This window comes from Schistocerca cancellata, chromosome 8 (genome assembly GCF_023864275.1).
Source record: "Schistocerca cancellata isolate TAMUIC-IGC-003103 chromosome 8, iqSchCanc2.1, whole genome shotgun sequence".
Lineage (NCBI taxonomy): Eukaryota > Metazoa > Arthropoda > Insecta > Orthoptera > Acrididae > Schistocerca > Schistocerca cancellata.
Window position 1 is genome coordinate 161998062 of NC_064633.1, and position 24704 is coordinate 162022765.

Sequence of the window (24704 nt, forward strand, 5' to 3'; positions counted from 1 at the left end):
TTTTCTTCAATTTCCTGAAAAATATGTACGCCTAAAGCGGTGATATAACTGTCGGTGGCAATGGAAAAATTTCTGGTAAGATCTGGGTAAGATAAAAGTGGTGCATTCAACAAAGCATGTTTCAAATAACATTTTCGTGAACAAGATTCTGTGTGTCAAAAATATTGCTTACGTTACTGGAATATGCAACCTGTACTGTATCTAGTCAAACTCTAACAGACGTGTTATTATTTTCAGGAGGATGCTGTGGCATTTCAACTATTTGTACTGTTCTATTATTTCTTCCTGACATATTACGTTCTGGATGATATCTACTGTCTGGTACATTCATGATAATATGTTGTTGCTGATGTTCTTGCTGCTGATAAGATCGACTGTTATTAAATGTACGCTGAAAATTGTGCTCATTATTTTTACGTCTGTCATGATAGTCATTTCTATACGGCGCATTGCGATAGGAATTGAAATAGTGTGTTTTCTGTACGTACTGATTCCCTCGTTGCTGTGCGTTACTATTTGTTGGAGCTGAGACTATACGTGCACGCGGCGAAACATTAAAGCTTGGTTGACCTTGTAGACTACATTGTTGGTTAGTTATGCTAACCGGCTGGTTTTGATGCTGTTGCGGAGAAAAACCTCTAATGTTGCCAAAATACGTTCGCTATTGCAGATAATTTTACACATACTGATGATTTAAAAATTTTTTTTTTGTCTGTTATTAAAGTTATGGCGACAGTTGTCATTTCGGGAGTGTCTAAATAGAACTGTCACTTCGGTAAAATTTGTCGTATCGGGTTTTTTTTATACGTTTCTTAATCCTAGATAGAGCGATAGTTGAAGAGCTGTTTTGATAGAAATAAAGGATAGTAGAATAGAAGGCAGCAGTGCAGAAAACTAAAGATGAAACAGCACTACTACGGCTCGGGGCCCTATGCACGCTACGGCACATATTCATTAAAGCGTAATGAATCCCCTGAGGTTTGTTACGCGCTGCAAATAAACTTCAGTTTTTGTGTTACAGGCAATAGCGGTAAAAATTCAGAAATAAATTGCTGTATCCATACTAATGCCAGTTACTGCATTATAGGCAATGCTATTGAAAACACAAAAACAAATTGCCGTATACGGTTCAAAGCGTATACCTGTGCTCTGTCATTATTAAATACTTTAAATTTTCTCACTGATAGAAAATGTTTGTAATCAAAATTATCGTCTCTGTATGTCGGAACAGGTTCAGGATTGTATGAGAATCTGTTTGACTGTGACTGTTCGGAATCTAACTCACATACTCTCTGTAGATTACCTAAATTATACGCGCTGCGTCAGTCTGACAAATGTTCGCAAAGTGGCGTCTGCTGTGATGTGTTATTAACTGAAAAAATTTTTTTATCTCTGTTACCTCTTGCTGTAAACTTGACAATTTTCTACGCAATGCGTTATTAGACGAATCGATCTCATTGATTGTCTGCAGTAAATTTTGGAATTCAGGTGTTTGCTTAAACAAAATCGGTGCAGTATCGTCCGATTTTCTGTCATTATTACTTTCAGTAATATCAATACGACTGGCCAATTCATCACATTTTTCAGTCAGTATTTTTACCTGATCATCGTTCTTAGTGTCAGAAGCATTAATCTGTTTTTGTAATTTACGTGTGGTTTCGATCAATTTTTTAACGTCAGCTTTGACGACATCGAAATCCTGTGTTAGTTCTAATTGTCCGAGTCTGTCGGTCACTGTTTGAAAATATACTGTGTGTGTATCTGTTTTCGATTTAAGATCGGAAATTTCATCACGTAATTCTGTGTTCAACCGCTTGATGGTATTAATTTCGTCGGACATTGTAGCAATATTGTTATCTACGTATGTTTTTGCCTTCGCAAACATTTTACGTTTATCTTCTTGTCTCTGTGCAGTGATTGTTTCCATGACTTGACGTTTTACTTTATTTTGATCCTGTATAAATTTGCGGAAACGCGTATCACTGTTTTGTAGGAGAAGATTAAAACGTTCGTCAATTTGACTGTTCTGTTGTTCGAATTTCTCGTCTACTTTTGCATCCAGTGCGCGCGAAAGTTCTGCTGTCATTACTTTAAACTCGTCGCGTAACTGTGTTGCTTTTTCAGAGCATTGATTGCCGACTGCACTAATTTCGATACTAACTGATTCTGTTGCAGCGGTTTGCATATCCCTTAATTATTGAGCAACATATCTAATTTCCTCACTACTTTTCCTAGCGCAAGCCTCAATATCTTCACGTAATTGTTCTTTAGTATCATGACACTGCGCGGCAACGGCTCTAATCTGTTCACTAAGTTGTTTGGAATTGTTGTCTAATTTTTGATTAAGCTGTTGTTTGAGATTTTCGTTATTTTCATTAAGCAGTTGTTTGAGATCTTCTTTAAGTTGTTTGGAATTGTTGTCTAATTTTTTACTAAGGTTGTCTTGTTTTTCACTCTATTGTTTGAATTCTTCCCTAAATTGTAGCAACACTGTCATAAATTGATCCGAGCCAAAATTAACATTTCTATTCTCTGTGCTGGGTGATGGTGTATCTGAAATTGTCACGTTTTGTGTATCCATCTGGATATTCTGTGATAATTGAAAAGGTTTGCTAATCGGATGTGCACTGTTAGTCCCTACCTCGGAATTAAATAAATCCGACGCACTCTGATTACACTGTTCATTTTCATTAGACAAATTTGTCTGTTCATTACTTAAATTTTGCACACCGCTTGTGTTGAGCTCGGCAGCGCTCATTACAACAGAACGCCCTGCGTCATCAATTAACGTCAAATTAACAGAGGACACAATTGAATTCGTCTGTTCATCACTAAGATAAAAATCATTATTAGTGGTCGGTACGCACTGATTGTCTGAAAATGGATGATTGTCATCATTACACTGCATGTCGCGAGTACTATCGGTCAAGTTGTTTAAGTCGGTTATTTCACTCATTTTACCTCGCGATGTACTATTAACAGTTTTTCGCGGCATTTTTCTCAAAAAAAATTAATCACAAATGAAATAAGCACAATGCAAAAAGCAACAAACACAAATACAACAAAGAGCAACGAATTGCCGATGATCTGTGAAAGAAAGTCACAAAATTAGTAAAAGCGTTGCGCCAAATGCTAATTATATTAAGTAAATAAGAGCAGATATCTGACTACTTCTCAAAAGATTCACAAGGAAATACGATCCTGGTTCGAATGTCGCCAAGTGTAACCTCCCCGTGTGAAATTAAATGGCAATGGATAATGTAAACGTGTGCCATATGGTGTCTTCCCACAAAAGTGAATAATAAAAATGAGCCAAGTGTAACCTCCCCGCAAAAATAAGAAGTCAATGTGAATGAACTAAAAATCTAAACTCCCAAACAGAATTAACGTTAAGAAATGAACATTGCTCGTAAAATCCTCAATAATGTTAATTAAACAATGAACCATGAACTCACTGTAACATCTGAACACAAATAATTAAACCTGACAAATTTTATAAGGGCAGCGGCGCTGACCCTCACCCCTGTGCAACAATTAAACCTGATCACAAAAACCAAAATTCTTACATCAGTAAACTCCATCAATATCTGCTCTTGTTTTTCGGCACAGCTCCGTGCAATGTTGGCCCATGTTTAATTTTAATTCTTGGAGGGAATGCATAGGAAGTATTACTTGACTTGAAATGAATCTTTTGTTTAAAACAATTACTTTAAAAGAAAATTATTATTGGGGCAATTCTTGAACAAATTAATTACAATTAACATATGTTATTAGCTGAGCGCAATGCTGCTTCATTACCTTCTATAACAATATACCTCGTCCAGAACCGTGACCAGAGACCCACGTCGACGCCCGCCGACTCCTCACACACAACTACGTCTCCCGCGCGCTACTGCTCTCGAACTGAACTTTCGCGCGGTCAAGCGCAGACTAGCAACGATAAATAACTCTCTGGTCAGAGATTCTGTCATGCCTTGCCATCGCTGGTAATGAATACATATGAAACGTAAGCGTTTCAGTGTGTGGGTTCGAGGTCCTCCACTTAATATTAAGAAAAAGTGTGAGCGAAGGTTTCAGTTTAAAATAGTACTTCCCTCCAGCGCTCGGTATTTCTCCTGCAGCTCCTTTGTAGTGACATGTATACCCTGATCACTAATATCAAAAGATGAGTCGCATATAGGAATGAAATATATTTACCTTTTGGTCTAAAAGAAATCTGTCTTCGAAAAGTATTGAGTAGATGGTTATCAAGTGTTTGAAATGCAAGAACTTTTGTGTATTTGATGCCAAACTGCGTTCGTATGTGCGACACGTTCTCGTAATCACCGAATCGTTCATATAAAAAAATTACCATTTTTGATTCTCGGCTCCTTTAGAATCAACTTTTACGGAAGCTATGATGCTTCCCAACGTGACCTGAGACTTCAACAGAATTTGTATTCATCTGGCACGGTAGTCACACAGATGCTGATTGCGAAAATATACACGCTTTAATTAGCAGAGTAAATTGCTTAGGTATTGTTTGAGAAGGACGGAGAAAACACCGAATAATATTGGGGAACCGTCAAACACGAGTACCTAAATCTGGATAACAGTAAAACATTATTACCGACTTGGTAAATGCTTACACATTTCTTTTGTTGCTCTCTAAACCTTCCACGTTCATTTGAAACGAACTCTTCATTCCTAAATATCAAGTGGAGATCCACACGGCAATTGGTTAAGCAAAAGTTCAGGAGCGAGTTATTCCCACCGATACCACTGCAGTCAGGGATACGGCGGCACTTTTGATCACTAATTTGTCTCTTTCCTACAAGTTAATAAAATATCATAATAAAATCACTGAGCTTTAGATAGACGTTTAATGTCATCTTGCCTTCATTAGTACGTTCTTGTATCATATAATAGAGGTGCTTTCAAGCTCTGAGGTTTCCGAGTTTTTTCCCTCAGGTCTGGAAGCAGATAGAGACATAAACACTGTTTTTGTTGTGGTCTTCAGTCCAGAGACTTGTTTGATGCAACTCTCCATGCTACTCTATCCTGTGCAAGCTTCTTCATTTCCCCGTACCTACTGCAACCTAAATTCTTCTGAATCTGCTTAGTGTATTCATCTCTTGGTCTCCCTCTACGATTTTTACCCTCCACGCTGCCCTCCAATACTAAATTGGTGATCCCTTGCTGCCTCATAACATGTCCTACCAACCAATCCCTTCTTCTAGTCAAGTTGTGCCACAAACTCCTCTTCTCCCCAATTCTATTCAATGCTTCATCATTAGTTATGTGATCTACCCATCTAATCTTCAGCATTCTTCTATAGCACCACATTTCGAAAGCTTCTATTCTCTTCTTGTCCAAACTAGTTATCGTCCATGTTTCACTTCCATACATGGCTACGCTCCATACAAATACTTTCAGAAACGACTTCCTGACACTTAAATCTATACTAGATGTTAGCACATTTCTATTCTGTAGAAACGCTTTCCTTGCCATTGCCAGTCTGCATTTTATATCTTCTCTACTTCGACCATCATCAGTTATTTTGCTCCCCAAAAAGCAAAACTCATCTACTACTTTAGGTGTCTCATTTCCTAATCTGATTCCCTCAGCATCATCCGACTTAATTCGACTACAATCCATTATCCTCGTTTTGCTTTTGTTGATGTTCATCTTATATCCTCCTTTCAAGACACTGTTCATTCCGTGCAACTGCTCTTCCAGATTCTTTGCTGTTTCTGACAGAAACTCGAAAGCCTTTGCTTTAGAAGCTAAATCAGTTTAATCTTGCTGCCACTAACCTGTATGTTTATATTGTTTACACTGTCAACCATAACTTAACTAATGTATTATCAAATTTTTCGTTTCTCCACATAACTATTTTTTATCTCTAATTGCTTTCTAATGTAATTTTGTTATTATTTGTATTATCAACTTTTCGTTTCTCCACATAACTATTTTAATCTATAATTGTTTTCTCATGTAATTTTGTTAATTATTACATAAGGTAGTCTCACTTCCATCTTTAATTAGCAACCCACCATCATACTTTAGTTGTTATCCTCATAAATGCAATTAATATCACACTCTACCGTTTCGTGCAGATTACTCCCGTTGTGTTTAGCGAAATTCCTTCCCCTGCCGGCCCACGGCTACCTCCAGAACCGTTGCAGACCTCGCTGACCTTGGCCGCAGTTCAAGTTGCCTCCCCGGGGACCCACCCCCTCCCACTCTCGGCCACTCTCCCTGCTCAGAACTGGGAGGACACTCCCTCACCCCCTCTCCTTCACACGCCTTCCGCACTCCACATGCCAGACCCTCTTGTCATCGCTAACCACGACACGCCAACATCTGTCGGCAGTCTCCTCGGGAAATCAACACCCGAACGCACCAAGCTGCTTATTGCACATGCAAATGTCCAATCTCTGCCAGCTCACTTCGACGAGTTCAAATATATATTTCAGACTACTGATATACACGTAATACTTTTGTCAGAGACTTGGCTGAAACCAAGTATTCCTACAAATTCCGTAAACCTAGATGGCTATATCTTCCTCAGGCACGACAGATGCAACAGACGAGGGGGCGGAGTAGGGGCGTACATACGCTCTGATTTGTCACCTACTGAACTACACACATCCGACAACAATGTAGATAAACAAGAGGAATATATGTTCATAGAGATCAAATCCCTTAACAGAAAGTGCTTAATATGTGTCCTTTACAAGCATATGCAAAATTGTCCTGGCTGCGTGCAGACAAACGCAGAGATTTCCATACACTCTGTCTCATCTACTGCCTTATAAATGTACACTGTCCCTCATATCTCTCCTCGTCCTTAAGGCTTATGTCTGAACAACATGACAGAAACACACGTTCCGATCATAATAAAATCCTCTCTGTTCCACTGCATCGCTCAGTCGCCTTCTCCAAGTCCTTTACAGTAGCGGGAACCCGACTCTGGAATAACCTCCCTCGGTATGTTAGAGAACTTAAAAACATGTCCAGCTTCAAAAAACAGTTAATGACGTATCTACTTAAGCAACAGTAATGCTTTCCTTTGTACTCGAATGCACTTCACCTCATTACTTCCCTCTTTCCCCCCCCCCCCCCCCTTAAGTCTCCCTCCCCCAAAACTCGCTATACTAGTAAATATCTACTTTACACACCAAGATATTAATGTACATCTGCACAAATCTTCATTACTATTGCCGATTTTTCTCATGTTTATCATTATTATTTAATTTTTTTACTGTTACTATTATTACTTTTATCATAATTTGTATGTATAGCACCTGTTGTAAAAATACTGCCAGTACTTACTTTATTAGGTATTAGTCATTATACTTTATTCATATTGTGACTAGAGTAATCTAATTTTCTTATTTAAAGTATTGTCATGATGTAACTCTGATGTGTGAAATGCTGCATGTGTGAAACACTGGTCCGATGTAAGAGAGGGCCTGATGGCCCTAATCTGATCAGGTTAAATAAATAATAACAAGACGGGGTACCTCCTCACTGGAGACGCCAAGAGAGTGAATATCTGAATGAAACTCTACCGAACCGTTGGATTGGTTGTAACGGAGCTGGCGACTTCAGCGTGTCTCAGCTGGGTTTCGCGGTCACCGGATTTGACGCCGTCTTACTTTTTCCCGTGGAATTTCGTTAAAGACAACGTTTATGTACCACCACTCCTACAGAGCCTGGAAAAGTTGAGGAACCAGATCTATACGAAGCACATGCTTGTCAGAGTATGGGAGGAATTTGAGTATCGATGTGATATCGTTCATGTCGCTGACGGAGGATATATTGAACATCTGTTATCTGAACTTGAGAGGTTCGTAAATATGTGTGTAAAGTTTCACATTCGTATGTCTTAAAGTTTAATAAATACATGCATTCGAAATATGTATATTCTCTTTGAAACACGCTGTATACTTATGTTAAAGATTAAACACTATAAGTCAAGTATCAAAGTTAGAAATTGTGCGTTCCTCTTAAACTCACGGCTCGCAACCTGCCGAGACTATAATCATCCAGTGTGAATTAGAACAAGTATTACACATAGTTTCAAACCTTTTCGAGACCTTTTCTCACAATATAATGCGAGGAGGCTTACCACAGCTTCACGATTCATGAATGAAAACGTCAGTATCAGGCATGACTTTTAATTTATTACTTCTTTACTACCAATTCTATTCGCAATGCATTTTACAGCGTATTTACAGGGAAAATGGTACAGATGTCACCACATGGAAAAGAAGGAGAACAGACAGAAATAAAGTTCATGTGTGACAAAGGTCAGACTCGCAATATAAAAGTCGATATCGGACTCTCAGAAATGAATATGCCCTTCTCGGTCACTAGTGGAAAATTTGCACCTTTTGTTCTACATGGCTACTAAACTGTTGAGGATAACTTGGGGGTACTGTACCACTCCTCCCTCAACGCGGTTTTCAGTTCTTGCACGTTTCAGGGAAGGAGTGTTCGTAAGGAAACACGTCTGCAAAGAGCATCCCTGGCACGCCCTATAGAGTTTCGGTCCCGGGAAGTATACAAGCCGTTCAATAAGCTCAATATCTTCACTTCCCAGTTCAGCGGTTCTGTGCCGGCGGATATTGTCATCCATAAACAGAAAGTCGGGACCTACCGCACCCCTAAATAGATGGACATGATCAGAATGCAATATCGCTGTGCTGTAATGGTATCTCGCGAAAAGATACGCAGCGGTGTTCGACCGTTTTATATAATGCCTGCTCACACCATTAAACCTAGACCATATAGACGACTTTGATGAACATTCTGCGACGGGTAAAGTGTTCTCTCTCTCTCTCTCTCTCTCTCACTCACTCACACTCTGTCCACACTAACTGGTGGCCAGAATCACTTGCCACAGTGAAAGACGATTCGTCGGAGAACATCACTCTGGACCACGGTTGCTGACCGTAACCAGCATGTTCCCTACACCAACGAATTCTTTCTCGATGGTGGCTAGTGTGAAGTTGGCTACATTTAACAGGCTTCTAAGCATACAAACCAGCTTGATTTTAGTGCCGCAAAATGTTTAGCTTAGAGACAGGTATACAGGTAGCGGTTTCATAGTCTGCAACTGAGATGTCTTTTCCTTTACACCACTATGGCTACGTATCGATCCTCTAGCGGAGTTGTGGGCAGCAAAGGATGTCCAGAATGCTTATGTATATCGTTTCCACCTTCCGCGTCTTTCTTAATCGTGAGATGACCTTTTTGGACACAGCCAAAACTGTGGTCACAATAGTAACACTTTGACGGGCTTCAGTTCCACAACAACCTTCGTCAGATACCGTACAGTATCAACTGTCGAATGCGTACAGAACGTTCGTGCACAGAGTTCGCTGCAGTTAATACTTTCCGCCTCTACAACTCCTTTTACTATCGTTGGTTGGCTGTTCCATAACCATTGTCGCTTATTCCACAGCAATTGACAGTTGTTCTTACCAAGTCTCAGTTCTTCCTTAGCAAATGTCAAGCTGTGCATATTATTGTAAGACACATAGTTCAGGAGATATCACGTCACAAATGTTCAGACGCGTCAGAACTAGCTAACTAGATGTTCCCTGCCCATCTTCAGCAACTGTAGTATTATGCACTGAAGCGCCAAAGAAACTGGTATAGGTATGCGTATTCAAATACAGAGATTTATAAACAGGCACAATACGGCACTGCGGTCAACAGTGCCTATAAAAGACAACAAGTGTCTGGCGCAGTCGATAGATCGGTAACTGCTGCTATAATGGCAGGTTATCAAGATTAATGTGCGTTTTAATGTTGTGTTATATTTGGCGCACGAGCGAAGGGAACAGCATCTCCGAGGTAACTATGAAGTGGGGATTTCCCCATATGACCATTTCATGAGTGTACCATGAATATCAGGAATCCGGCAAATCATCAAATCTACGACATCGCTGTGGCCGGAGACAGATCGTACAGGAACGGGACCAACGATGACGGAAGAGAATCGGTCAAAGTGACAGAAGTGCAACCCGTCCACGAATTGCTGCAGATTTCATTACTGGGCCATCAACAAGTGTCAGCGTGCGAACCATTCAACGAAACATCATCATATGGGCTTTTGGAGCCTGACTGGAAACATGTTTCCTGGTAGAACGAGTCTCGTTTCAAACTGCATCGATCAGATGGACGGGTACGGGTACGGAGACAACCTCGGGAATCCATGGACCCCACATGTCAGCAGGGAACTGTCCAGCTGGTGGAGGATCTGTAACGGTGTGGGGCGTGCACAGTTGGAGTAATGTGGGACCCTTGATACGTCTAGATACTACTCTGACTGGTGACACGTACGTATGCATCCTGTCTGATCACTTGCATCCATTCATGTCCATTGTGCATTTCGGCAGACGTAGGCAATTCCAGCACAACAATGCGACACCCCCACACGTTCTGATGTAAGAATACAGGTACCATAACTCTTATTTGGAAGTACACCAATTGACATGGTACGAAAAGCTATAATATCCCTCTCGTTATAGCTCTCAAGTCCTCCAAGGCATGTCTCTCCTCCTCGTAATATGGCAATCGTCAACCATGAATTACCACTGACAACCTCTGTAGTTGTACACGAAAAAATAATCTTACATCCTACAAAAGTAGTTGGTGCTCCAAGTAGTTGAGTTTATGCAGTTGGCTTTGGAGTAATATCAAACGTATCAACATTCTTGTATACTGGCAGTCTCATCCTGCTTCTGTATCTTCTTCTGCTGCCGCGGTAAGGCATGGCTGTGTGTACTGTGCGGCTGCCTCGAGTCGAATGAGCATGCTGTTGCCTCACGAGCACTGCTGGCGGAAGTTGCTACTGATAAGCGCTGCCCAGCCAATCAGCGCAGCGCCGGAAGGGCGTTGCCGCAGCGGAAGTGCTTTTTAGCAGCGGATCGCGCTCAGATAAAACCGGAGCGCGATCCTGCGCGGCAGCCTCGTCAGCGACTAAGTCCGTTTCAAGGTCACCCAGCTTGCTCAACAACATGGCGGCTTCTAACACAGCCATGCATTGCTACAGAGTGGCTCCAGGAACACTCTTCTGAGTTTAAACACTTCCGCTGGCCACCCAACTCCTCAGACATGAACATTATTGAGCATATCTGGGATGCCTTGCAGCGTGCTGTTCAGAAGAGATCTCCACCCCCTCGTACTCTTATGGGTTTATGGACAGCCCTGCAGGATTCGAGGTGGCTGTTCCCTCCAGCACTACTTCAGATATTAGTCGAGTCCATGTCATGTCGTGTTGCGGCACTTCTGTGTGCTCACGGTGGCCCTACACGATATTAGGCAGGTGCACCATTTTCTTTGGCTCTTCAGTGTATAATGAAATACATATGCAGGAGCAATGAGTAATACTTATTGGTCCTGCATATACACTCCTGGAAATGGAAAAAAGAACACATTGACACCGGTGTGTCAGACCCACCATACTTGCTCCGGACACTGCGAGAGGGCTGTACAAGCAATGATCACACGCACGGCACAGCGGACACACCAGGAACCGCGGTGTTGGCCATCGAATGGCGCTAGCTGCGCAGCATTTGTGCACCGCCGCCGTCAGTGTCAGCCAGTTTGCCGTGGCATACGGAGCTCCATTGCAGTCTTCAACACTGGTAGCATGCCGCGACAGCGTAACGTGAACCGTATGTGCAGTTGACGGACTTTGAGCGAGGGCGTATAGTGGGCATGCGGGAGGCCGGGTGGACGTACCGCCGAATTGCTCAACACGTGGGGCGTGAGGTCTCCACAGTACATCGATGTTGTCGCCAGTGGTCGGCGGAAGGTGCACGTGCCCGTCGACCTGGGACCGGACCGCAGCGACGCACGGATGCACGCCAAGACCGTAGGATCCTACGCAGTGCCGTAGGGGACCGCACCGCCACTTCCCAGCAAATTAGGGACACTGTTGCTCCTGGGGTATCGGCGAGGACCATTCGCAACCGTCTCCATGAAGCTGGGCTACGGTCCCGCACACCGTTAGGCCGTCTTCCGCTCACGCCCCAACATCGTGCAGCCCGCCTCCAGTGGTGTCGCGACAGGCGTGAATGGAGGGACGAATGGAGACGTGTCGTCTTCAGCGATGAGAGTCGCTTCTGCCTTGGTGCCAATGATGGTCGTATGCGTGTTTGGCGCCGTGCAGGTGAGCGCCACAATCAGGACTGCATACGACCGAGGCACACAGGGCCAACACCCGGCATCATGGGGTGGGGAGCGATCTCCTACACTGGCCGTACACCACTGGTGATCGTCGAGGGACACTGAATAGTGCACGGTACATCCAAACCGTCATCGAACCCATCGTTCTACCATTCCTGGACCGGCAAGGGAACTTGCTGTTCCAACAGGACAATGCACGTCCGCATGTATCCCGTGCCACCCAACGTGCTCTAGAAGGTGTAAGTCAACTACCCTGGCCAGCAAGATCTCCGGATCTGTCCCCCATTGAGCATGTTTGGGACTGGATGAAGCGTCGTCTCACGCGGTCTGCACGTCCAGCACGAACGCTGGTCCAACTGAGGCGCCAGGTGGAAATGGCATGGCAAGCCGTTCCACAGGACTACATCCAGCATCTCTACGATCGTCTCCATGGGAGAATAGCAGCCTGCATTGCTGCGAAAGGTGGATATTCACTGTACTAGTGCCGACATTGTGCATGCTCTGTTGCCTGTGTCTATGTGCCTGTGGTTCTGTCAGTGTGATCACGTGATGTATCTGACCCCAGGAATGTGCCAATAAAGTTTCCCCTTCCTGGGACAATGAATTCACGGTGTTCTTATTTCAATTTCCAGGAGTGTATTTTTAGGACCATGGCATTTAGCTGTATGCACATTATTATTGACATTCGCAAATAATGCGATAGGCATAACCTTCTGAAGACTGGCACTAAATGCGCAAAACCAGTCAAGACAATACATTTCTTACGTGCAACTAGTAGGCTATCATTTCATTACGTAACTAGTTGTTTTATACATAGGAGTTTGATTCTTAAAGGAATCAGTGATGGGGACGAGGTATTGGTGTCTTCTGATGTAGCACCTACTTGGTTCGATCAGTAATGTAGAAAACGATCTTGCACCACTTAAGTTCGAGTTCAATAGCACATTTAGAAAATCCGACGTTGATCTGTTGACGCTCAAAAATGCTACGTTACGTGAAATTCAGCGTCAAGACGCCACGTTCTTCGTTCCATGTGGGGACTGCTCAAGTATTCCTGGTGGTGTTGTGCTACAGAATTCTGCCGCTGGAGGTGCACAACTTCCTGTGTGACGTAGTGTCCCGGACTGTGGCGCAGCGGCAGCACGAGGGTGTCTACCGCAACGACTACCTGCAGATGCTGGTCGACCTCAAGACCAAGGGCTACCTGGACGGCGCGGGGCAGGAGCTCGCTGGCAAGGCATGTGAGTAACGCCAAGGACACGCGTCTTCCTCAACTACAGTGGCACTAGCTTACCACCCACGCGTGGTGAAGTAGGGCAAGGCTATGTTTTACGTAACTCATTCCTGGAACTTAACTAAATGTATCTAAAGTGTTTTGCACTACTCACATGCATAATTTCCATTTGTCTTTTTCATCGGTAACGTCTTTCCCAATATTATTTACACCGTAAGATGTCATCTATGACCACCTATGCATACCCACATTCTCAGACCAATTCCGTAAGGCGCACTATGTTTTCAATAGTGAATCAAATGATGTGCCTTTGTTGTCACCAAAAAAGTCGCCCACCAAATAGACGTAGACCACTGTTAAACCATTCGAAGATTCATTCACTATCTTAAGAGGTAAACCATTGAAGATCTGTGTCAAAGTGGTGACCTTGCAGTCAATAAATCAGCTGATGTCTCCATTCTACAGAATATGGCTTCTAACTATCCCACAAATAATGCAATAGAATAGTGAAATGGCGTTTTGGACACACAACAGACCTTCCCAGAACCGCCAAGTGGTGAGACGCTTGTGAGGACGGCCACGCAATGCCGCAAGCAAAAAAGGAGCTGTAACGTTACTGTACTGAGCTGTAATGTTACTGTCACATATCTCTACGCGATATTAATTCATTTTCTGCCACTACTTCAGTCATTTTAGTGAGAATATTAGAAAGGCAGCTTTACACATGCCACGCAGGGATGATGTGACCTCGGAAACGTCTCTGCCGCCTCTTTTGTTGGCAGATGACAGTCCGTGTATTTCATTACGTCAAGAAGGCCCTCTCTGGAGATACGGGCAGTTTCGTGGGATCTGGGAAGTGACCTGCTCCACAGTTATCGAATGCCAGGCAGTCACCTGCAACCCCTGTGGTCAATGAATGCTGTGGCCGCATCACAGTCTGCAGAGAATAATTGAGCACGGCGTTTCCGCCTTTCTGCATGTACTTCAGAGAGTTAGACGCCACAGCGTGGTCCAAGCAGTGTGCGAGAATCACTTACATTCTCTCTAAACATTTAGTTCAAGCAATAGTACTGCATCGCTCTGGACAGCATTTTTTGGGACGTAAAGTTTACCAATCATTAATACCCAGTCCCGAGGGAACTTACGTGCGCTTGCCCCTGCTTTTTTGTAAATTTAACAACATTTCTCACCCATCACAATGGCAGCAGCATGGAGTCGTTCCCTCCATACAGAGTTTTTTGAAAGTAGGGCTGTGAACATAGTGTCTGGGCATTCTGCTTCAGGCCATCTTAGAGAGAGGATTATATTTGGCAGCTGTCTCATGCTGACTGGAGCACACAAGTGTTTAGGATAATGTAAATGTTGTAGCTGTGACAGTGTGATCCATATTCTGTGAAGCTCATTTCGCCGGCCGAAGTGGCCGTGTGGTTCTAGGCGCTGCAGTCTGGAACCGCGAGACCGCTACGGTCGCAGGTTCGAGTCCTGCCTCGGCCATGGATGTGTGTGATGTCCTTAGGTTAGTTAGGTTTAACTACTTCTAAGTTCTAGTGGACTAATAACCTCAGAAGTTGAGTCCCATAGTGCTCAGAGCCAATTTTGAAGCTCATTTCTTGCTTACTTTGCCGCGCAACTTGTGTTGCTTACTTTGGTTGTAATTTGTGGCTTCTTGTTGTAATGTAATTTCAGGAGCTGCCCAGATACGTAGATTCTGTTCCGTGTATTCCATACAGTCGTCCATACCACCCCACAATGTTAGCATCATTTTGTAATTTGATTAATGAGTTGTATAGACCTTTGCTCTGTTAATGTCACTGTGATTTATATGTCAGTAGAACAAACAAATAACTGTGAGTCTCACTCTTGGTTTAGTTTTCAGGGTTCTTTAACTTCTTCTACAACTTGTTCTGAAAAGCCGACCGGGTAAAAATAAATATAACCTGCTGTTTATCCAATTGGTTCACTGTGTTGATGTTGCCGCTGTGCACAGAGGCCATATAGAGGGATAATTTACTCATTGTTTTGTGCAAGCAACGAGCATTCCACTTGCTCGTGCTGCATTAGTACGATTTACTTTTACTGTTGTCCTGTGACAACGAGTATTGCACTCGTTCGTCTTAAATTACTACAAGTTGGTTTTACTAACTCAGAGGCGAGAACTTTCTGAGCAGTCAGACGATAGATTCAGTATCTTTGCTAATAAACAGCCCACCAAAGCATCCATGTTTTCCCTACCATTTTTATTTCAAATTCCTTGGAAATTTAATCACGAATTAGACCTTTGACGAAATTTCCTAGAAAAAAAGACTTTATCACGTAATGATTCCCAACCTACTGAAGGACCAAAATCTGAAAACAGATTGCGGCTGCCATCATTTCGGGAGGAGTTGGTAGTATATTTAAAATGACAGCAACCGTTTAAACCAGGAGTAGGTTTAAACGGTCGTTTTTCTTCATTTGGATGTATGAGGATAAAGGAGGCACCAGCTTTTCGACGACTGGAACTGACCCAAAGTAGGCAATCTCTGTTGGCGGAAAGACAGTGTCATCTCCAACGTCTCAGCAGCTATGCTTTGGTCCTTGCCTTCTCATGTGTTTGGCAACACTCCAGCTTTGTCTGTGTACTCGGTTTCAGTACATGTGCTCTGTGGCGTTTTTCGTTGCGTAATATCACTGATGCCTGCCCTCAGCGAAATATTGTGGCAGTTCGCCGATTGTCCTCGGCGGATACCTTCCGCAGTCGAAGGCAAAACGTCAGGGGAGAGCCTTATGTATGTGCCACGGCATTTCAGCCCGGAAGTGTTAAGTGATGACAACACCTGCCGTGAAAGCCTTCATTCTAGAAGTGTGTTTTGCTTAATACTAATTTGAAAATGCATTAATTTCTTGTTACTCCTTATTTCTCTCTTATTAGAGCTGTGATATCCTCCCACGTTTCCCACTATCGAACAAGTGTGGATTCCCTACAAGTAAGAATACTGCCGATGTCTTAGATGATCAAATACTGGATAGGTTTAAATTACCAGAAGCCTGTTGACGTTTACCGCACCCACAAACTGGGGCAAGCTCATTTCATTTTCGTTCGTAATTGCAAGAGCTGTGGGCGAGAGTGGGGTGTGGTAACCACAAGATATGAGAATTATACCTACCTAGGCAGTACGCAAATACCTCCACACAATCAATTTGGCGTTTATTGTCCATTACACTCAACAGTAAAAAAACACCCAGCAATGTGATGCGGGCACAGTGCACACTGGATCACCTGCAAGAGAACTTGGATCAATTATGTCTTGTACGCGTCACAACAAGAAGAGGATTTATCTGACCGTAGATGGAAGTGGAGGCGGCTAGGTAAAAATGGACATTTATGGTCTACAGTCCCATAAATTAACTATAGAGCTTGGTCAGTCATATTTTGTGTTAACAGGGATATCCAACTTGTCCGGTCGCCACTGAGGATAGTTTGATGTACTGTGTTGAGACAGAATCCTTCACCCTATTGTCCAAATCCATAAACATTTCAAGTGCTGTACCCGTCGTTGAATTCGACAATGCACGAGGACACCGCACTCACTTCGTGCACACCTTCCTCCAGGAGGCAGGAACCAGATAATTGGAACGGACAGCGATGTCTACTTACATAATCATTCTTGGGGCCAACATCTTCGCAGGAACCCTCCTCACACACTGCGTGACCTGAGGAGGCTGCCATCACAGGACGGAACAGGCTTAATCTGCAATTCACAGGATTAATACCACAGTGTTGATTTACCCAGTAGCAGACGTTTATTTCACAGATGTGTACATTCGAAGAGACTGTCTTTATTTTGATTTTTGTTTTATATTCATTTCATACAGAAGTCCACTTCATTATTTTTTGTTTCATGGTACTTATTATTTCATTCTCTGCTCCTCTTTAATCTAAATATACGAGGTGCATTCAAGTTCTAAGGCCTCCGATTTTTTTTCTAATTAACTACCCACCCAAAATCGATGAAACTGGCGTTACTTCTCGACGTAATCGCTCTGCAGACGTACACATTTTTCACAACGCTGACGCCATGATTCCATGGCAGCGGCGAAGGCTTCTTTAGGAGTCTGTTTTGACCACTGGAAAATCGCTGAGGCAATAGCAGCACGTCTGGTGAATGTGCGGCCACAGAGAGTGTCTTTCATTGTTGGAAAAAGCCAAAAGTCACTAGGAGCCAGGTCAGGTGAGTAGGGAGCATGAGGAATCACTTCAAAGTTGTTATCACGCAGAAACTGTTGCGTAACGTTAGCTCGATGTGCGGGTGCGTTGTCTTGGTGCAACAGCACACGCGCAGCCCTTCCCGGACGTTTTTGTTGCAGTGCAGGAAGGAATTTGTTCTTCAAAACATTTTCGTAGGATGCACCTGTTACCATAGTGCCCTTTGGAACGCAATGGGTAAGGATTACGCCCTCGCTGTCCCAGAACATGGACACCATCATTTTTTCAGCACTGGCGGTTACCCGAAATTTTTTTGGTGGCGGTGAATCTGTGTGCTTCCATTGAGCTGACTGGCACTTTGTTTCTGGATTGAAAAATGGCATCCACGTCTCATCCATTGTCACAACCGACGAAAAGAAAGTCCCATTCATGCTGTTGTTGCGTGTCAACATTGCTTGGCAACATGCCACACGGGCAGCCATGTAGTCATCCGTCAGCATTCGTGACACCCACCTGGATGACACTTTTCGCATTTTCAGGTCTTCATGCAGGATTGTGTGCACAGAACCCACAGAAATGCCAACTCTGGAGGCGATCTGTTCAACAGTCATTTGGCGATCCCTCAAAACAACTCTCTCCACTTTCTCGATCATGTCGTCAGACCGGCTTGTGCGAGCCCGAGGTTGTTTCGGTTTGTTGTCACATGATGTTCTGCCTTCATTAAACTGTCACATGCACGAACGCACTTTCGACACATCCATAACTCCATCACCACATGTCTCCTTCAACTGTCGATGAATTTCAATTGGTTTCACACCACGCAAATTCAGAAAACGAATGATTGCATGCTGTTCAAGTAAGGAAAACGTCGCCATTTTAAGTATTTAAAACAGTTCTCATTCTCGCCGCTGGCGGTAAAATTCCATCTGCCGTATGGTGCTGCCATCTCTGGGACGTATTGACAATGAATGCGGCCTCATTTTAAAACAATGTGAATGTTTCTATCTCTTTCCAGACTGGAGAAAAAAAATCGGAGGCCTTAGAACTTGAATGCACCTCGTATAGACTTTAGCAGATATACAGTTGGTGTAAAGCTTTTTAGAGCAGGTTATAAAGCACAGACTCAGTGCAGGGTGTCCCACTCGTGAAAGGCCCTGGGAAAAGTGTTATAAAAACCTTAATAAAAGAGGATTTGAAACCAAATTTGTAAATGACATACCTTCATGGCTGAGAAATGTAGGTACATTACAAAAGGTGCTGGAAGTGACCTCCCTCCGCCTGTATTCACAGTTCAACACGGTGCTACGTGTTTGTGACTGTTGCTACCGGAGTACTGGATTTCACGGAGGATGTTCTCATATAAATTGTCATCGTAGCAGCATCTGTGGAATGTGGCGACAGCGACATTCTGCAAGCTACGAGTAGGTATCGTGTTTAGAGTAGCTTGGTTTACTGTTCATGGCGTTCTGTGCGATTTGCTTCGTACATTGATGTTTCATTCTGCCGTTTTATCGGTGTTCTGTGGAGGAGCGAATCTTTCTTGGTGAAACAATGTTGGGTAAGTTGTTCCCTTAAGCCATGTCAGCGACTCGGTGATCGACATAAACCATTTAAATACTAGATTCAAGACTCGGTGACGAAGATGGAGATAAAGAAAACATTCTTAGATCTGCACGGCGGGAGGCGCCCGCAGTTATCAGAAGAAAGGGTGTGTGAGGTAAAGACACGATTGTCAGCGTTGCCCACAAAATCTCAGAACCTCAGTGTTGCCACATTTCACAAATGCTTCCTAGTCAACGAGTTCCATGAGAACATCCGCCGTGAAATCAAATAATCTGGCAGCTACGTCCACGAACATATAGCGCCATATTGAACTGCGTGCCCACATGGAGGTGGCTTACTTCCAGTGTCTCTAGTTCTGCCCCCTCATTTCTCAACCACAAAGGTATGTCACGTACATATTTCGTTTCATATTCTCCTTCACCAAAATTTTTATAACACTTTTCCATGGGCCATTTATGAGTGGGACACCTATGCTTTCGTTTTTTCTTAGAGTATAGAGTCTCAAAAATGTGGATGCCAGTATGTCTGTGGCCGTCGCTTTGTTGAGTTAATCAATTATCGTGGTGGCTATGCATCTCACTGTATTTGTAACAATTGTAGATTTATTAAAGATTGTAGATTTCTTGTTGAGCAGTTGTGTAGGGATGCAAGACAGCATACAGATTTTATAGGAAACTTTGTCTGATAAACTCAATAACGAGAGAGAAACTAAAATTTTGGTAAGAACACAGTAACATTAAACAGACTTGTTACCTCCAGTGAGACCACTAACACGAAAGTCAGTTCTGGAGTCAGAAAATGTCTCCTATTGTTACACAGTCTTTACGGACCTGGACATCGCGGCGCAGGTGATGACGTTCGTGGCTGACGGCATCCACACTAGCTCCACAGGGATGTCCTACATGCTGTACGAGCTGGCGCTCCACCCAGACATCCAACAGCGGCTGCGTCGCGAGCTGCAGGAGGCGGTGAACAAGCATGGCGGCCAGCTCGGCTATGACGTCATCAACGAGGCCTCCTACCTCGACATGGTTGTCTCAGGTGGGCGAGGAGCGCATCTCGTTTACTGTCACTAAAACGCTGCAACATACTACTATCAGAGCAAAAGAAGCTTCTTAAGTAATGGTTTATTCATGCAATAATAACCCTTTTCTTCAGTGAACATGATAAACACACCGCACAAAAAAATTGTCACCCTCAGGAGACATAGCACTGTAAATAATAATTGCTGATTCTGGTGTAATTGCAGTAAGAGCTTTCGTTTGATGATAGTGAAATCAACTCTGTGACTCGACAAATTTCCTTTTAGTTAAAGCTATCGATGGGACAACGTAATCGTCACGCAGTAATACTGGGCTATTTAGCCCATTGATATCCAGTCAAAAATTTGTGGACTCCTGTGTAACATTAAAATTAACATTTGTAAGTTCATCAGATATCTTGCCTTCATCGAGTCTGTCACTCTCCATATGCTAGCAATTCCTTGGGGTTTAGTGGATGTCAGTTTTGTTTCTTCTCTTTCTTCGTGAACTTGTTGAAACTTCCACAGTCTTCTTGAGGTCCTACTACGATTGGCTAATCAATTATAGTGAACAGTAAGTGTTTCACACTAATTCATCTACATAGTACTTTCCCAAAAAACTAAGTGATGATCAATTGTGCCACATCGAAACTGCGAACCACATTACCACTCATATTTAGATACTCATCTCCAGCAAGTACCCTTATGATCAAGCCACTGACCTGCAGGCCTACAGCCAGTTGATTCTGTGAGTGAGTTTGTTTTATTTGAAGTGGGCGGCTGAGGGGAGTGGTGGGGAACAGGACTGCACGTGATAGGAAGGTATTTGGGTTCGTTTCTGTCCACTATCAGTACAATGACTGGCTTCTCGACTGCAATGAAAATATTACGTCATGAATCATTATCAAACTTTATGGAAATGTTCATTACATAATGAGTATTAAAAAATTAAACATTCATTTCATTCGGAACTGATGTCCAGCATCAACATCCCTGTGATGTGAGACCCCAATGAGCACGAATATATGTATGTTGTGGCTTGGAATGAAACAGCTTCTGAACGTCATTTTGAAATACTTCTTACTATGCCTGAAACGGATGCTGTGGCTTGGAATGAAACAGCTTCTGAACGTCATTTTGAAATACTTCTTACTATGCCTGAAACGGATGCTGTGCCATTTCATGATGTCTGCTGGCTTGAGGCTGGTAAGAAAGAAGGGTATGTCGTCCCATGGCACCCCGGTCAGCTGTAGGTGACAAATGAGGGGACCTTAAAAGCCAATCCCGGATCCATACACTCCTCAAAGTGTTTTCGTGTGAACTGCAGTGTGCGGGTCTAGCATTGTCCTGCTGGAATATTCTGTTTGGTACCTAGGTCATGCAGGATACAAAACAGGATTTACCGCGGTCGCCATTTACTGGCGACCATTCTCTCTCTCTTCGACTATTGCAGAAAAAGTCTTGTTGTCGTACTCAATAGCTCTCCTCCCACTGATTTCAGGAGAAGGAGCAGTAGGGGTCTCGAGAACAGCTGCTTCATCCGACCTGTCTGTGGACACACTGGCATCGATCTGACCTCCACAGACAAGAGCGCGAATCATCTTTGAATACCATACATTGACACTCAACGTTTTTGTTGTCAGCGTTAAACGTTGCATAACAACTCTACACCTCAACTCAGTTTCCAGTTATTTCTTCTCAAAGGTTCGTGGTGGAGCTCTGCAGTTAACCTCTGCCTCAATTTTAGCTTTTGTCATGTGTTTATTCATCAGAGCCAGTCGAACAACCACACAATCTTTTCGCTATGTAGACGCTCTTGAAGGACCGGACCCTTATCTTTATGCTACACTATAGCCCTGAAACCTTCTTGTTAGCATTCTCTGTCCTGTCACTGCACTACAGCCAGTTCTCTGTGTGATCTGTCAGTATGATGATTCCTTGTCCCTCATCCCAATGAGTAAACCTTTCTCAAAATCCAAAAGATGACAACAACCAGCACGTGGTCATCTTCTGGACATGCTATGCTGCAGTCTCTGTCTGCAAAGTTCCAGCAACATTAGGCACACACTACAGCTATCAGATAATCATATCCTTCTTCATCTTTTGGAATGGGTTATTTTCTCTACTTGCCTCACTGAATACAGCTGTTTCGTCAGATCATCGAAGTTAAGCAATGTTGACCATGTCTAGTAAGGGATTGGGTGAGCCCTGGCTACGCCATGTACTGCTGCCCTTTGCCTTTACATCAAATGGAAGGAGGTGTGATGCTGTAGAGTTTCTGATCGTCAGACTTTGGCCCAATTTCCTGGATTAAATTCCAATTCTCTTTGCGGTGGCTAATGAAGTGAAGGCATGTGTTTGTTGATTCTGACCTGTCCTTCGGATGGTGACGTTAAGCTTGGTGACCCCCTTGATGCTATTCAAGAGGCTTATAGTCTATGCTGGCACCAGGTTTCACCCTCTCCCCTTCCTTTATTCGTAACACAAACCCAACACTGCAATATACAAGCACTCCACAGTCATCTACACGGCACACACACTTGACATGTCATAACAGGTCGGAGGAAAGCAATAGCAAACTAGCTCCATAGGACATTGCCTAGAACGGAGATGCACGATTTCTTCCCCACCAAGCTCAATCCTTTAGTATGGCACTACTTTGATTTTTGTCCCACATGCACTGCAACACTGGAGTATGGGTTTTGTAGCATTCGGTCAAGATGTTCATGGTGTAACTGTGTACAGTTCCATCAGTGTAAATGAGAACACTGCACAATGCAAATCTGGAAAAATACTTGATGGTACACAGTAATCAACTGTGGTTCCGCCTGCTGTTCCAGAGTCCCTGAGACTGCACACACCGTTCGCCCCACTGGAGAAAATCTGCACTGCCCCATACAATCTGACGGCGCCCACGGGACAGACGGTGTCGATTTCGCCTGGCACGGCAGTGGTCCTCCCCATAAGCTCCATACACGCCGACCCGCAGTATTTCCCCAACCCACACGTGTTCGACCCAGAGCGCTTCTCGCCCGACAACAAAGATCGCACAGCCAAGCTGGCCTACATGGCTTTCGGGGCAGGACCCCGGGCATGCATTGGTAAGTAGTCGGAGCTACCCTTAAATATGGCGGCTGCTGTGCGAGAACGGTGTATGTAAGGGAAATGGGTAAAATATGATTTGCAGGCAGGCATATATCTGGCAACCTTAGAACCTGTCTGGTAATAGGGAAGCCGGCAATGCGTCTCAGGTCCTAAATATGAATTGGAATTGGATGTATGTACTAATTTCCTACTTCCCACTCTCTCTTTGGCCACTCCTCCTCCTCCCCCTCTATGTACATTTCCTCATCCTCTTCTCTGTCTATCTCCTCTCCCTCCTCTCTGATCTCGAGCCTTGTTTATTCTTACAGCAAACAAAATCTTGATAGGAAACTGCAGTAGATTAAAATAGGAGGATAAAATGGTTGGGATCATTGGTACATGCGGATCAGAGAGAGACCCCTGTAACTACTGGATTTGTGAGGACAGTAGCTTCAGGGACAGTATTTCACGTAGTTTTAATCTGTTAACATGTAGGGTTACAAACTTTCGTGTCATTCAGATTCTGTAGTAGTATTCTAATCGTAGGGTGATAAACCATAAATAAAAATCGTCCGCCCGATTGGCCGTGCGGTCTAGCGCACGGCTTTCTGGGCGGGAAGGAGCGCCGGTCCCTGGCACGAATCCGGCAGGCGGATTTTTGTCGAGGTCCGGTGAGCCGGCCAGTCTGTGGATGGTTTTTAGGCCGTTTTTCCATCTGCCTCGGCGAATGCGGGCTGGTTCCCCTTATTCCGCCTCAGCTACACTATGTCGGCGATTGCTGCGCAAACAAGTTCTCCACGTACGCTTACACCACCGTTACTCTACCACGCAAACATAGGGGCTACACTCGTCTGGTGTGAGACGTTCCCAGGGGGGTCCACCAGGGGCCGAACCGCACAGTAACCCTGGGTTCGGTGTGGGGCGGCGGAGGGGTGAAGTGGGCTGTGGTAGTCGTCGTGGGGCTGCGGACCACTGCGGTGCTGCGGGGACGGAGCCTCTCCGGCGTTTCTAGGTCCCCGGTTAACATAACATAACATAACATAAATACAAATTTCCTGTTTTGTATTAAAACTGACTGTGAGAAAGAAAATAAAACAGCACTTTGGTGTGAATGCAATTTTTGTTTCAAATTATACAGGGTGATTCAAAAAGAATACCACAACTTTAGAAATTTAAAACTCTGCAACGACAAAAGGCAGAGCTAAGCACTATCTGTCGGCGAATTAAGGGAGCTATAAAGTTTCATTTAGTTGTACATTTGTTCGCTTGAGGCGCTGTTGACTAGGCGTCAGCGTCAGTTGATGCTAAGATGGCGACCGCTCAACAGAAAGCTTTTTGTGTTATTGAGTACGGCAGAAGTGAATCGACGACAGTTGTTCAGCGTGCATTTCGACCGAAGTATGGTGTTAAACCTCCTGATAGGTGGT

General features: G+C 43.8%; 1 protein-coding gene across 1 annotated transcript in view; it reads left to right on the forward strand.

The window, feature by feature from the left end:
* LOC126094471 (probable cytochrome P450 6a13) overlaps positions 1–24704 on the forward strand; it is a 97204-nt gene that overhangs the window by 66815 nt on the left and 5685 nt on the right. The window contains exons 6-8 of the mRNA XM_049908860.1: positions 13264–13430; positions 19992–20213; positions 23034–23294. Coding sequence (XP_049764817.1) covers positions 13264–13430; positions 19992–20213; positions 23034–23294 — 650 coding nt within the window. The remainder of the gene's footprint in view (positions 1–13263; positions 13431–19991; positions 20214–23033; positions 23295–24704) is intronic.